Source organism: Nicotiana attenuata, unplaced genomic scaffold (genome assembly GCF_001879085.1).
Source record: "Nicotiana attenuata strain UT unplaced genomic scaffold, NIATTr2, whole genome shotgun sequence".
Classification (NCBI taxonomy): domain Eukaryota; kingdom Viridiplantae; phylum Streptophyta; class Magnoliopsida; order Solanales; family Solanaceae; genus Nicotiana; species Nicotiana attenuata.
This window is the reverse complement of record NW_017671192.1, coordinates 85,707-102,599: the sequence shown is the minus strand read 5'-3', so window position 1 is coordinate 102,599 and position 16,893 is coordinate 85,707. Positions and strand designations below refer to the sequence as shown.

The 16,893-nt window shown below is 34.8% G+C and overlaps 1 protein-coding gene across 1 annotated transcript; it reads left to right on the top strand.

The window, feature by feature from the left end:
- Positions 1-6,649: 6,649 nt before the first annotated feature.
- Positions 6,650-16,785, top strand: LOC109206578 (FIP1[III]-like protein). Its single transcript, XM_019369412.1, has 9 exons — positions 6,650-7,082; positions 8,462-8,640; positions 9,069-9,195; positions 9,382-9,450; positions 10,249-10,350; positions 10,424-10,602; positions 11,115-12,924; positions 15,457-15,503; positions 15,576-16,785. The coding sequence occupies exons 1-9, from the start codon at positions 6,717-6,719 to the stop codon at positions 15,994-15,996; spliced, it is 3,300 nt and encodes a 1,099-aa protein (XP_019224957.1). The 5' UTR covers positions 6,650-6,716; the 3' UTR covers positions 15,997-16,785.
- The last annotated feature ends 108 nt before the right edge of the window (positions 16,786-16,893 follow it).

The following is a 16,893-nucleotide window of genomic DNA, read 5'->3' as shown; positions in this document are numbered from 1 at the left end:
AGCTGGGAACGAAGGCAAATATTTCAGTTCCAAATGTTGATTTGACTTGCGTGATAATAAAATGCAAACTGGTATATGGAAGACAAACAATGCTTCCCGGCCCGATTCATGCGTCTTCGCCGGCGGGAGTTGTTGCGGCGCCGGCTGAAAGCACGGATTTTCTGTTTGGTTCCGAGAAGAAAAGAAAATAGTATGGGTGAGAGAATTTTGAGATTGAGCATCGTGTTTTCAGGGAATGGAGGAAGAGAATGGGATGTATCAAAGTAGAGAGAGAAAGAAAATAGTGTAACTGAATAGCGTATTTAGCGGCTTAGGGCTAGGAGGTAACCAAAATTAAATATTTTGCTATAAACATTAAAAGGTATCTATAGAATATAATTTTTTAAATGGTATTTATTTAAAATAAATAAGGTATTAACCTTTGCTATAGGAGGTAAAAATTCCTATACTTATTGCTAACGACTCGTGACCCAATTTCAATGCAAATCCTCCACCCCCAACTGTTTCATTTAATTCCAGGGAGAAATTAAAAAACGCCCAGATTTACAAGTGGTTATTCAAAAAAAGCCACAGTTTCAAAAGTAATCGAAATTTAGTCAGTTTTCATGTAAGGATAAATCTGAACGAAAATATTGTTCAACATCCGGAAAATACTCTAGCATAATATACTGGAGTTCCAATATAATATACTGGACTTCCAGCAGAATATACAGGAGTTCCAGTATAATATACAGGTCCAGCATAATATGTTGGAAGTTCATACACACCTGCTCTAATCTCCAGTATATTATACTGTAACTTTCCTCGTGTTGGAGTTCCAGCATAATATGCTGGAAGTTCATACACAGGTGCACCGATCTCCAGTATATTATGCTGGAACTATCCGTGTTGCAGTAAAATAGTGGCTATTTTTCAATGACTTTGTAAACACTATCTATTTTTGAATGACCAGTCCGAAAACTGGCTAGCCCGTGCTATTTTTACTTAATTCCAAGGTAGAAGCAATAACATCAATGTCAATCATTTTTTTCTAGTGAAAATTGAAGGGAAAACTATAGAATACAATCGGTTCTGAAAATGTTAGCCGGCGCGCAAAATGTATGTATATATATATATATATATATATATATATATATATATATATATATATATATATATATATATATATATATATATATATATATATATATAACATTCATATTTTACACATATTTTTCTGCATCTGGCTAGCATGTAATTATTTTTGGCCGATCCACCAGATGTGTAACTTACCCAAATAATGGGGAGAAATTCAAAAATAGCCAGATGTACAACTGGTCGTTCAAAAATAATCTAGTTTCAAAAGTAATTGAAATTTAGCCACTTTTCATGTAAAGATAAATCTAAGCGAAAACACTGTTCAAAACCCTGAAAATACGCCAGTATATTATACTGGAGTTCCAGCATAAGTATGCTTGAACTCCAACATATTATACGGGAGTTCCAGGATAAGTATGTTGGAACTCCGGCATAATATGATGGAGTTCCAGCATAAGCACACTAGAACTCCAACATAATATACTGGAGTTCCATCAAGTATAATTGTCCAGTATAATATACTGGAGTTTGGAGCACCGGTGCTCCAGTCTCCAATATATTATACTGGAGTCAGCAAAGTATACCGGTCCGGCATAATATGCTGGAGTTCATACACAGGTGCACCGAACTCCAGTATATTATGCTGGACCGGTCTCTGTTGCAGCAAAATAGTGGCTACTTTTCATTGACTTCGTAAACGCTGACTATTTTTAAATGCCACCAAAAACTGGCTATACCGTGCTATTTTTACCAAATAATGTAATATAAAGTGGTCCACTATTTAAAAGAAACTGAAGTTATAGATTACTATTAACAAAATTTGTTATGTGACATAAGGATTAACGCAATAAACTTTCCCAATCTCAAGTAAACACTAAGGCAACGAGTAAGATTATTGAAATTCTTTCACTCTTAATCAGAAAAAGAAAATTTCTTAGTGTGGAATGCTTTTGATATTAGAAACAAAACATGAAATTTACTCGAGTTTTAGTTGATGGTATTATTTTTTTCCCCTTTTAATGGAGCAACTATCAAGACAATTGGAGAGAATAAAGATTCTTAAATTTTAAATCTACACAATTTACCAGTTCAAACAAATATGTAAAAATCGTATACATATAAATATCAATATAATGATATATGTTATGAACAATAAAAGAAGAAGAAGAATATTGCAGAGAAAAGTAGGGAGAGAGAATTCTTATTGATTATGGGATGAATTACAGTAGAATAGAACCCTCTATTTATAGGGAGAGTGTGACTTAGCCACCAAGCAATGAACCTTAGAATCTTTCTAAATATAGACATTCACCATAATATAATTCTATTTATAACACTCCCCCTTGAATGTCTATTCAATAGATAATGTGCCTCGTTAAAACCTTAACTAAAATAAAACCCAGTGGGAAAAAATTGGGAAACTTACACAAATGTCCCAAATAAATCTCAACTTACCAACCTCTAGCCATTAGTCATAGACTTACCAAAACTAGCCAACAAAAATTGAAAAACCAAATAATAGGGTTTTCTCTCTCAAAGAATCACATGCAAAAATCACCTTCCATATTTTTAAGCGTGATTAGCAACATTAGATACAAGACAGAAAGGAAATTTCATGGACGGGGTAGCAAATAAGGTGATGAAATACAAAAATCTATACAATATTCCAAAAATCTAAACAAAAAAAGAAACTTTTTCAATGGGTATAGTTAAAATTCATTGAAAATATATAGATAAGTCAATATACAAAATTTGAGGAAGATTGGAGGTGATTTGGACTGGTTTTGTATCAAAATTCGTAATTAAATCGAGTTCATAAAAGTCTTCTGCGACACATGTATCAAACATATATCACGCATGTATCACACACACAGGTTACATGGATATACATGTGATACACAATTGATACAAATATGATACATATGTGATACACAAATGATACACAGTGTAATACACATATCATTATTTTTCATGTTCAGCTTTTATTTCGAATTTTCAATTCAAACCACCTCAAAACTTCACCAAATTATTCCAAAACTGAGATTCAAGCTCCTTAAGTTGTGCCCAATCTATTCTAATAACACCCACTCAAAACAAAGCAAAAATTTGATATTTTTTGCTACAAATAGCTAATTGGCTAATTTGGCTAATATTAGTAATATTTTATCAATTGGCCAATTTTTGTAACGAGCTACTTATAAATGGATATAGCTGGTAATTTCCCAAAAAAATTCTAGAGAAGGAAAAAGAGTACACATATCTAACAATACGCCTTTTGGTTGCCTCGTTAAAAATCTTGCAAGGAAAACCTAGTGGGACAAAACCTTGTAAGGGAACAAGAGTACAACGCGTATTAATTCCCCCTGACGAGAGCATCAATTCACATCTTTAAGAATTTTCATTTCATTCTTGTGCACCATCTTCAAAAGATCTTTGGTAGAGATTTGATGAACAAATCAGGCATATTAACTTGAATGAATATATTGCACCTTGAAATCATCATCCTTGATAGAGATGAATTGTCTTCATATGATCTTGTTGGAATCGTCAGTTCAATATCTTCACATAGAGGTGAAAACTCTTGCTATCATATTATCATGCATATAGTTATAGCAAGATACATTTGTGCACAAATTGCACTGAGGATGTAGTACTTCATGACCATGAATTCTATATGGTTTAAGCAATTTAAATCCTTCAGGGATTGTTAAGTCATATAAGCCATATAATAGACTTTAGATGCATATCAAGTTTTCATGTCATGCTAGACATACAAGATATCGAAAACTGATTGCACATACCATTGACTTTATACTTTCAAGTGTTTGAACTACATATTCAAAACTACATGTCTTTCATATGAAACCAAAATCTACTTGAATTGTTTCTCTTCCATTTGGCCAATATTTTTGTGTCTGTATTCAACAAACTTAAGATCCTCATCTATACTTAGCACTATCATGGATGTCGTCGACGAACATTATATATCGGTCCCAACCTCCTTATTTTCATATAGACATAACATAGAGATCTCTTCATTCATATTCTCCAGTTTATACTACACAAACAAAAAAAAAAATCACAATAAAGTAGAAGTTTATTGATATAAAAACCCATATCATAATAAACTTGGAGTTTTATTGATAATTGCACACGTCATGGTGTAAATCTGAAGTTTATCAATATTGATAATTTATTCAGTTGGCATAATTGGTTTAGCTATATCAATTTAAGTATGATGTGCAAAAATAAAAGAGAGTTCACATGGGTAAATATTAAAGAACTAGAAAGTTCTTTACGAATTCTCTAATGTTGCTTGTTCTCATTAATTAATAAGCCAACAAAATTGGGATCGAATGCCATGAATTCTGAAAATATCAAAGGTGAATATGGGCTCATTCACCTGCCATGTATACCACATAAGATGCATCTATGAGATGGTTACATGTGAGATTATTATTAACCTGCAACCTGGTGTTTGCGAGGTAACTTGCTCAGTAATTTAATTTCGAGCATAATTTCCATATTTTCCATTCAAGAGTTGGTTTACATCACAGTTGGTTTAGCAAAATAATTTATTAACTGTCTCCACTTAATAGCTAAACTATTTCTTATGAGAACAAAGTTATATATATCAGTTTGATATACATTATATACGAAAGTATATTATTTTCTCCCCTCACAAGTGGTTCAAAGTCAGGAACCAAATAATTCCATCTTATTATTATTGATGTGCGGTGTATATTATGATTAACACCATAACGCACAAAGATAGGTTCTCAAAGTTGAGGAAACAAGTTAGTTTTTTCTAACATGAGGGGGAGACATGATAAACAATTGACAAAAAGTTACATGGAATGAATTATTATTTATACATCTCGATCCTCGAATAAGATAATATGAACTTGAAGTTCATAAAAAGATAATTCATTTGCAATATATTGCAAAGCATGCCAGACGCATTTGTTGACCCAAAGAAAGTAACTATATTCTCGTTGCAAATTCTCTTATTAAGTCCTAGAAGGACAAAGTCTATGGTACGCTTGAAGCATATAGACAAATCGGTTTCAAATAAACTTCTTGATAAAGAAGATGAGCAAATGATCAAAATGATCATAATATAGGAGACAAGTGATCTAGAAGATCACATGACATATTGCTTCATAAAATCTCAAGAGAGGTTTAGGTACCTGAAATGAATGAAGAGATCTCTATGTTATGTCTTTATTAAAAATGTTGGAACCGATATAAAATGTTCGTCGACGACGTCTATGATACCGCTAAATATATATGAAGATCTTAAGTCTGGTGAAACAATTTCGAATAGAATTAGTTTCATATGAAAGACATGTAGTTTTGAACATGCATGTAGTTCAAACACTTGAAAGTATAAAGTCAATGGTATGTGCAATCAGTTTTCGATATCTTATATGTCTAGCATGACATGAAAACTTGATATGCATCTAAAGTCTATTATATGGCTTATATGACTTAACTTATATGACAATCCATGAAGAATTTAAGTTGCTTGAAGCATATATAATTCTTGATTTTGAAGTACCACTTCCTCAGTGCAATTTGTGCACAAATGTATCTTGCTATAACTATATGCATGATAATATGATAGCAAGAGTTTTCACCTCTATGTGAAGATATTGAACTGACGATTCCAACAAGATCATATGAAGACAATTCATATCTATCAAGAATGATGATTTCAAGGTGCAATATATTCAGTCAAGTTAATATGGCTGATTTGTTTATCAAATATCTACCAAAGATCTTTTGAAGATAGGTGCACAAGATTGGAATGCAAATGCTTAAGGATATGAAGTGATGCTCTCATGAGTGAGAGTTAATACGCATTGTACTCTTTTTCCCTTACAAGGTTTTGTCCCACTGGGTTTTCCTTGCAAGGTTTTTAACGAGGCAACCAAAAGGCGTATTATTAGATATGTGTAACGAGGCACATTATCTGTTGAATAGACATTCAAGGGGGAGTGTTATAAACAGAATTTTATTTATGGTGAATGTCTATATTTAGAGTGATTCTAGGGTTTATTACTTGGTGGCTAAGTCACTCTCTCCCTATAAATAGAGGGTTCTATTCCATTATAATTCATCCCAAAATTCAATAAGAATTTCCTCTCTCTCTTTCTCTGCAATATTGTTCTTATTCTTTTATTGTTTTATAACAATATACTTATTATAAATATAAGTTCTTAACATGAAAAAAGTTCACTACATTTGACTATTAGACTAATCGTCCTGTTTGGTATGATAAAAAAATTCAAAAATATTTTCCAAGAGATATTTTTCTTCACTATCAAACACATTTTAAAATTCAGCAACTCTATTTTAACCAGACTATTTTAAAAATACAAGTGAGATAAGCCATTTAATCTATTTTGCATAATTACTACTTTTAGAAAATATTCTAGCATTTGAATGCCATAAAATAATTTATTTTCTAAATAATATTTTTCGGAAAACATTGATCATAAAAACATTTTTGGAAAAACATTTTCAATCAAGACTAAATACACCGAGATGATAAAGTTAACTTTTAATTACACTTATATTAGGGTTTATCTTAAACCCTGAGCTCCCACTCTTTTCGTGTACACAATACACTCGAAATGGAGAATGTCGTCGACGACGACGACGATTTCGGCGATCTCTACGCCGACGTCGAAGTCCAAGCAAGCTCAGCAATATACACCGTACAGAACTCAACGCAGCTTCAAACGAAAGTCAACGACGTTGACTGTAATGCGGGCGGTAACTTCAACGGTGAAAATGGAGTAGGAGAAGTGGAAGAGGAATGTCAGAGCGAGAGTGAGGATGATTTAAACATAGTGTTGAATTATGATGAAGAAGATTATGATAATCATTTTCTCAATGAAGATGGAATTGAGGAAAATGGAGGAAATGCTGAAGGAAATGGCTCAGGACAAAAATCAAACAACAGCGAAAATGGCAATGCAGAAAAAAACAGTTACAAGGTAGCATTAGGCTGTAAAACTGAGGAAAAAAGTTAGTTTAAAATTTGAGTTTATACTTCTAAATTGCTCTGGTATTGATTAATTATTGAACCTGACCGAGGGTCCGAGACAAGTTGGTTAGTTTTTTCAACAGTAGTTGATTTCTTCCTAGGTAGAGTTACCTTTAGGCAGCAGGGTATTCGGTGAACGGGCAAGCTGAACTGGACACCACGGTAGTAAGAAAAAAAGGAAAAGAAAAGAAAGTTCTTAGATATTGGAACATGTATAAATATCTAGAACCCAATTATTATTGGATACTAACTTGAGGTCGTTGTTGAAACCTATAAACTTCAAATTCTAGATCGACCTCTGATCATTTAGAATGTGAAATTAGAGAAAAAATGTAGTGTAAATTTGAATTTATTTCATAATTGTTTTGGTATTGCTTAATTGAACCTGATTGAGTAGTTGCTTAGATTTTTGGATGCTTATTTTGGTTTTGCTTTTATGCAAAAGCGGGTGGATGTTAGTACAAAGCAAATTTTGTATATTCTGATATTTATGTCATTTTCTATTTTCGAGAACTCTTACCGGGCAGTAATTAAGTTGAACTAATTCTTTTTATTAGAAGTTTGATTGCTTGAGAATCTGAAGATTAGGTAAATATACACACTATTCCTATTTGTTTGGCATTATTTGCTGATCAAGAGTCCAGTTAAGTTCGAGAGTAATTCATTTTCTTAAAAAACTTAAAATTTAAATATTTTGAAGCTACTATATGTTACAATTATCCTCATATTAAATTGTGAAAATACATTTTCGAATGTTGCTCAAAGTCACTTAGTTTGAAACCCAGGAAGCGAGAAGTCCCAATTTTTTCGGAGTGGGAGAAATATAAATTAGAGTTGTTTTGATATTGCTTTGGGTTTAATTCAAGTGTTAAACCCGCCTAAACCGAGTTGATATATATATATATATATATATATATGCATGTTTATATTGTTTATTAGAAAATGGGCAGAATCATGCTTTATATCATGTATCTTGGTTTTGCTCTTTTTCAAAGCAAAGGCAGAGAATATTTGCTTCCCTTGTTTTTTGGGTTGATCTTCTTGTGATACACCTACCATCAATTGCTGCAACTTGGGAATTTACTGAAATTATCTTTAGATATTTCTTCTTGATTATCTATTTTGAATTCTTCAATTGTGACAATTTTCATGGTGATATGTTTCTTCAGCGTTTACATGAATTACTGCAGTTTAGCTTTTGTGGATTAGTTAAGGTGCGCGCAAGTTGGCCAGAATACAACGTATACAAAATGAAGATGAATTAATGCAGTTTTGTTACTTCATAGTGCTTCATGCTCCATATTATGATTTCCCCCTATTTTTCTGTAGAACACCAGACCTCCACAAGCAGCATATTCAAGTCATCTCAAAGCCAATGGATCTTCTTGCTTACATTCTTACTCTACGGCATTGGTCAAGGGCACCTGGGAGGATAATGGTTACATGCAAAGGATGGGCTCAGGCCCTGCTGCTCAAAATGGACAGAGCTTCTCACTTCCTCGGTCGAGGTTAGTAAATTTGGTCAAACTTAGCCTGTAGTCTAATCTTTGGTTAAGTGCTTTCTTGTGTTCCCATTTTTATTGGAAAATTTCTACATTTCAAACGTACTGATAAAAGAAAATAATCTACATTTTGAACAACTGGTTCCACTTTTCCTGGTGCATATTTGCTTGTTGGAGATAGTGTTGGTCATCTCCTCAAAGAACTGTTGTGAAATAGGTTTAACAAAGAAAACCGTTCTATGTCCTTTTGAGGCAGAATCTTTTCATATTTTTTTGAGATGGTAACATTTGTATGTATTAGTATATGACAGTACATAGGTTGTACTGAACCATATTTACAAGAGAACAAAAGGGAAGAATAACTGATCTACAATCCAAGCAGTATAGAATCTTTTCATATTTTATAGATATGTAATTGATCTATAATTTTTCAGGAATATCTTGGACATGAATATTGATATGTTTGAGAAGAAACCTTGGCGGTATCCAGGTGCTGACTTGACAGATTATTTTAATTTTGGGTTCGATGAAGATAGCTGGAAACAGTATTGCAATTGCCTGGTAATGAATGTATACAAGTTTGTCTTTTCTGATATGTATTATATAGTTCCTTCTGGCATTTTTTTGTTCATCTTTCTTTTTGTATATTTTTTCAACTTTCGAGTATGTATAGTGGTGATAAAGTTGCTTCCACCATTTTTACTGCAAGTCTTACATGTTCATCCTTGGTCTTGATTTCTGAAATAGGATAAGCACCGAGAAAAGGCCAAAAGGGTAGTCAAGGATTCAGACTACAAGACTTCGAAAAATAGTAAGGTAGGTATCTCTGGATGATTCTCTTGATTTACTACTTCTTAAACAATGTGTGCAGCTTTTGTGTATCAAATGGGTTCTGAAAGCTGAGGGTGACCTATTTTTCAAGAAGTAATGTCCGCAAACGCTGGTCACTTTAGTCAGAGTAGAACAGTTTCTCCAGCCAACGAAAATTGTTTAGTCAACAGCAGTTCATACTGTTATGTCTTCCCAGAATTCCCTACTTAATCAGGATCATACACACCACCTCTATATGCATCAAATGGGTTGTGAAATTCCTCTTGATCTTTAACCTTATCTTTTCCATTAATAAAACTTAAAAGCCAAAATAAGTAATTGAGTAAAGGCATAGGTCTGACCCTTTTCTGGAAAAGGACTGCCTAAAAATGCAGGTAATTCTTACCATAATGAGTGCACCCTTAACTCTACCTGCATCTGTATTTTAAAGGTTCTTTCTTTTACTCTTTCTCTCATGCTCAGCAGCTCTTCTTTGCTTGATTTCCTTTTTGTTAAGATGCTGTACTCGAGATGCCAATGGATTGGTTGCCACCCATTTGAGGGTGCTGGACTATGAGAACCTGTTATAGTTGGCAAAACTTGTAAAGAAGAAATTACCTTTATGATGGACGGGCATTTTATTCTGAATTGCATTGGAAAACTAGCATCTTCTGTTCAAACCATGCCGAGTATGGAATTTAAAAGGAAAAAAAATTTGTAGATGTCTTTGTAACCTAGCCGTTTTATAATGTTTTCTGAAATTGAACTTTAATGATACTTATGGTCTAAACTTGCCATGATCAGCCCAAAGGTAGAGAAATTGAGGTGGAAGAGAGCATCATCGAGCGTCAACCATCGACAGATGTGGAACGTTCACAGGATCGGGATTCTAATGTTGTCATACAGGTAACAAACTTTTTGATTCTGCCCACTTCTTGACCATCTAAGCACTGTCTTCTCAGTCTTGTGCTGGCACCAGATCGCTTTGCAGGATTCAGTGGAAGATCCCATAAATTCTCCAAAAGAGCAGCGGGAATCATCTGAGAATGGAGATGTTGGGAGAGATGGAAGGGATTTTCTCTGTTTTAGTAGTGCCAGTGAAGATGAGTTAGCCAGCTTGGAAGGAAGAGGAGTATCAGGCAACTCTACATCTAGAAGGTCTGAGATCTACTGGTTGAACTGTCATGATAGTCTGATCTCTATTAGATTTATTCTTTTTCTGGTTATTCTTCTCTTTGGACCACAACTATTTTGGAAAAGACATGTCGGTAGAAATCCCTTGCAGATTTTACTTTTTAAATCGTTGAAGTTCGAATGCTATATTTGGTGTGACATAAGAGTTTGACATGTGATATGTTTGCTTGCTTGGTTTTGATGCTCGTAGTTGGCTTAAAGTTGTGTTAGCTTCTAAGTTTTTTAAGTTTTTGTCCCAGAAATATTTGCCAAATTCCGTCAAAATTTTCACAGATTTCTTTTTTCATGGACCATGGTAATCTGTTTCATTTTTGGGTTTCTATTAGTCAAATGTGTTACGAGGAATTTCTATCTTCACCTTTACTTTTAGGTCTTGCTTCTCGCTTCTCAGCTGGTTTTCTGCTGATCTGTATTGAATAAAAATATATTTAATGATTAAGTTACTTCATTCTCATAAGTTTAGCTCTTGATTTCAGGAACACACCTGTTCGTGAGCACGTGTCTATGGATTCAGATAACAATGGAAACTGTGAATTCTCTGATGCAGATGAGCATCACCGCCAAGAGGGGACTGAATGTGATGTCAATCAAACCTCGGGAGCAATTGAATCTTCTCATGATGCAAATAAAAGCAGTGTGAGAGACATATCTGATCCAAGAAAATCTGTAATGTTGCAAGAACCACTGCATGGTGAAGGCCGACAGCATAGCCCAGGTTCATCTTGTTGTTCTCTAAGTCATAGTGATGCATCTGAAGATGGGGCTTTTCTTGACATTGAGAAATCCCATGATCATCATATAAGGTCATTACCAAACGCAGACTCTGAGTTACCGGCAAAGGGTACAATTGATTACCAGCCAGTTTCCGGAACCCATTATATCCAAACAAAGTCTGGTGGTTCTAAATATTTTACAAGAGGTAGAAAGCCTGTGCAAAGAGATCTGCTGCATGACAGAAGAAGACCTGGTAGAATGAGTGAAACAATTCCCACTCACCTGAAAGTTGAAGATTCCCGCAAATCTGATGCTAGGATACTGTATGAAAGGCGTAATTCAACTGTGATCCAACACAGACATAGGGATAGACAGTATGCTTTTGACTCTCATGAAAGAGAAGATACTTCACATTTTAAGAGGGCAGAACCCTTTTACTGTAATGCAGGAAGATTTTCTGATTATCCATGCCGGGATTCCTATAAAAAAGATCCTGAGAGGGAATATCAGTTAGAATACAGATATGACAACAACTGGTGTAGCAGTCGAAGCACGAAAAGAAAGCTAAATCCTCTTGAACTATCACTATCTACATATGATGAATTGTCGGAAAGAGATCGACCCCATTATGGGAGCGGACTCACTGTTCAGGACATGGACAATATTTCTTTTCATGAATCAGAACAATGGATTGATAAGCACATTCCGTATCAAGATGATGAGATACCCAGTCAACAAATGTGGAAAATTGATCAGCTGCAGAGTAACAACAGAATGAGGACTGATGATCTTGTAACTGGATGTAATTACATCTACGATATCATGGAAGAGACAGATTACAGATATAGATCATACAACAACAGGGATACTAATATTATAGAAGATGGCTATCATGTAAATTTGACTTATTTCAGAAGAGAAACTAAAAGCCCTAATAGGGGCAAAAGGAGAGATAACAGTCCCCACGATAGTTTAAATAATGTATTTTGCATGGATCTAAAGGATGAGGAAGGGAGATTTCACGGGTATCGACCTCCATCCTTTCGTTTGTATAGGGAACCTTGTACAGCTAGCAGAAGGTGGCAGAGCCCTGAACTGCCACGTGGTAGACATGGAATATTCAGTGGGACTAGGAAATGTCAAGATGGTGGTCAGTCTGCTAATTTGACCAACTCTATTAGTGCTGATCAGACAATCATGTATCCTGGTAATCAGGGTAATTTTAAAAGAGGAAGAAGGTACCGGCAATCTGAAGGGGGGTTGCACAGGGTTGAAGATGAAAATATCAGGTATCAGCAAAATATATTAGAAGCTGAGAGGACATCATGTTCATTCAGAAGAAATTTAAATGACAAAAGGTTTGAGTCATTTGACAATAAACATGGACCCGATCTAGTAGAAAAGCTTTTAGATGACAGGCATGTGGATCATGAAAAATACAAATTGATCAGGGAAGGCAATAAAGCCAGTCAATTTGGTCAAGGGTCTAAATTTTTTCATAGAGATAATCGTTGGAGATTCCCAAAGGGGAGAGATTCTGTTGCCACGGGCTTGGTTGTTGAGAACAGAGAGGTAATTTTGTGTATACAAATATCAAGATTGTATACTTCCATATGTAAATATGAGTACTCCATATATGTTGGGTCTTGTTCCATTGTGCGATGTCATCCCATTTTTCCAAGGTCTCCTAATTTCCCTGTGCGTTTTACTCAGTATGTTCCTTTTCTCTGAAGTTTTCATATTGCCTTGGTTTTCTTTCAAATTTAAATTTCTTGAATTGGCCCTTAAAAGATTGGACGTGCTATTCCAAAATCATATTAAGGTTGCTGTCCTAGGAATTCTTACATTACCTATGATCAATTGATCATCAATATTCTGTAGTTACTTATGGTACCATATAAATTTGTCGGTGACCATTTAGTCTGTTTATTTTCTTGATCCAACAAAAATATTTGCATCTTAGTGACAGTCGTCTATACTTTGATGAGAAAAGAGTGTTTGTTTAACAACAACAACAACAACAAACCCAGTTTGATCCCAACATGTGGGGTCTGGGGAGGGTAGTCTGTACGCAGACCTTACCCCTACCTAATGAGAAAAGAGTATTTGTTTAAGGAGCATATTATCATTATGCAGCTCCAGTTGGTGGTTGTCTTTTGCCACGTGGTGTACATTAAATATCTAATGTGATAAAGCTTTTGCAAGAAATGTGAGAGGACTCCAGTAGTTCGTTGTCTTTGTAGAATTATATAGGTAGTCTTTCTCTTCTCCAACAGTGATAAGCAAGTTAAATATTTTTATATAGTGCAATGTTAATATCTGTAAAGAGGATCTCTGCTAAAGTAGAAAGAAAACTCACCAAATTGTATAGCTAGTGGGTGGATACTAACCAGATCTCAATTAAAGAGAAGAGTTTCCATCTCTGTGGTTGAAAGGGGTTGTGGATCTTTCTATCCTGATTCTGGCAGATTGATACATCACTAGCACAATGTTTCTGCATGACTTCATTGATTGTTTTCTTTATCTCTAATAGAGAAACGGTTTAGGAGGAAAGTCGCCTTTTGTAGCTGGCATTGGCATAAAACTTTGTTGAACTTTACTATTAGTGTCAAGCTACGTGTCCTGAATGAGCTTTTCTTTCTGGGTATCAACTATCATAAAATCGTGCTTACGCAGGAACCTTATTGTTATAACTCCTCATTCTAGCAAATCATATGTTCTTTCTTGATATGAGCTTGTGTACGTGGGATACCTTCTGTTTTTGGTAAAGTATTATTTTTGCTTTCATTTATTGCTCAATATCAACAAATTTGAAAATGATGACATTGAATCCTGTTCAAGAATGTGAGATGGGTAGTGAAATAAGATAAAGTAGATTGCCACATCACTGAAGTTGCTGTTCCTAGTGTGTGCTCCTTTTATGTCTTTGGTGTGGCCAACTTGTCTTTTAGAGAATGATAGTTTTAGCCAGATAGTTAGATTCTCTAAATTCGATTTGAGAGGCCATACTGAGTATTGCGCCTGCTTGAACTTGGACTACAATGAAATCTTCTTTATATTTTTAGGGGGATAGGGACTGGGAGGGGGTGTTAGGTGTAGTGGTCTTCAATTTTTCGATACGTAGTGCTTGGGATCATAAGTAGATAGTTTTCATACCTTGTATGTTTTTAGACCACTTTCTGATATTACCAGTTACTGCTGATGATCGGGTGCTCTTTGTAGAGAACCATGTCTTTTTATAAGGTTCTCTTATAAAAAGATATGGTTCTTGGTCATCATGGTTTTTAAGGTTCTCTATGTGGTATAAATCTTGTATGTATGATTTTTCCCATCTTTTCAAAAAAATCACTACCTTCATCAAAAAAAGAAAAAAAAGAAAAAAAGAGAAAAAAAAGCTAAACACCATATATCAAAATATAAAAAGGATTTGGGATTTGCCCTTTGCCTTTTCCAGCTCTGTAGGTAAGATACTGTGGTAGGCTTAATTCCCACAAGATGTGGAGAAAACTTTAACTGCTTACTGCCATCTCAAAAAAAAAACTTTAACTGCTTACTTTGTTTCATGATTATAATGCATTTACTGCTGCTTCAGGATCCATTTCATTTTTCACCATATAACCATCAACTTTACATTGATGCCTCATGGTAATAATGCACTCTCTTATATTTATATTTTATGTTGATATACTTTGAAAACATTATAAAGCTTTGTGATTATCCTTGTTCCTAACACATTCCGACGTCTTAAATTGAAGTTATTGGTAAAACTAAAACATGGTGTTCTACTTTGGCAGGTCCTGTAGATTTACATCGTATGCTAATTCCTTTTATTCTTCACTTCTAATTATGATTTTACAAACCAATATAGTCATTGACTAAATAACTCTCTTCTATTTAATGATTTAATTTACATCCCCTTTCAAAGTTTCAGCTTTGTTAGTAATTAGTATGATAGTGATGCCTTTTACCAGTTGGTAAGTTCTCTAATTCGTGCATGGTAAGTTTTTGTGTCATGTGAGCTCATGCACGATAAGGCGGCCTCTCTTCATTAATTGTGTAAACTATCAGGATTTTGATTTTTTATTTGTGACTGTGGATCTGCAGTCCTCCGGAAGATGCTCCAAAGCAGGGGGTGTAACATTATTTGGCAGGTATGGCTACTTGGGTTCAGATAGTTATGTGGAGTTGCAGCCTATTGATGGAACTAACGAAACCCATTACAGGAGGACACTCAGAAGTCGAAACCTGACAACTGATCCTAAAGAAAATGATAAAGAGAGGCTTGATATATTCTCAGATGCCCAGCAGGAAGAGTATCTGGATCTTGAAGAGGGAGAGATAATTTCTGAAGTAATGAATGAGAAAACCATTAAAAGGAGAAGCACTTGTTTTGGCAAATCGCAAGTCAGTGAAATGAAGAATTTTGCTAATGATAAAGATGTGGAGGGAAAGGACAACCCTAAAATTTTGGAGATCATGGCGAAGATGGAAAAGCGTGGAGAGCGTTTCAAGCAGCCTATTGCTCTTAAAAGTGATTCAAAGAATCTCTCTAAGCCTTCCGTTGATTTGTTTACTGGCACGACTGAAGCTATGCAACCAAGACCAGCACGAAAGAGGAGATGGGTTGCAAGTGAGGCCAACTAAAGTTTCATCAAATGCCATTGGCTGTGTGGTCATATTAGAGGATCTGCCTCTTAGTTCACCTTCATAACTGGATCTGTATAGTGGCATTCCACCTACAAAATGGCTGCTGATGGTATATCTGGGGTTAAGAAGAATACTTTTCCCATGAAAAGAGGGAAAAAGAAAACACGTCTAATAAAGGATATTGTTATGTCTCTGCTAAACTCCGTTTTTCCTCTTAAAAGTATAATCGATTATTTTGATGTCAAAAGGGTTGCTCATAGCAGGCTACCAGTGATGGTATGATTTGAGTTCTTAGAATTCCCAATTTTACAGGAGGAAGCCATTGGTGGCTCCATTGTATAATGTCTCAAGTCTTAGGTTTGTCATCTTTCTTGTAGTTCCTTAAAGAGGTTTTGGAAGCAGTGGCATGGAAATAGCTATTCCTGTTCGATGCAGTGGGTCGGAGCTTTAGGTTCAAATAGCCAGCTCGCATGAGATATTTGTCTTCTGCTTTACAATAGGAAGGCTTATTTTTCATTTTGCTTTCCTTGTTTATTAAGTTAGTACGTAGAACAATTGACTCGAGGATAATATAGTAAGTCCAGAAGTAACATTTTGGTGTCTAGATTATAGTAAGTCGTGGAGACTTATGGGTAGTTGGACGCCATTTACAGAATACATTTCACCACTTGACCTGGGTGAAAATAAGAGGAAAAGAAATTACTTATGTGCTATCTGCAACTTCTTATTCAGCTTTTCGGTAGTTTGGGTGTATAAACACTGATTTTAAGGGGCTACCTTATCGCAGCTATTGTAGTTTCGACTGGGTTTCTTTTCCTTAGCCATTGTGATACTAAACACAGTTGTCATTTTTGAGCATCTACATTATTTTCGTGGTAATTGTAGCAGTAATAA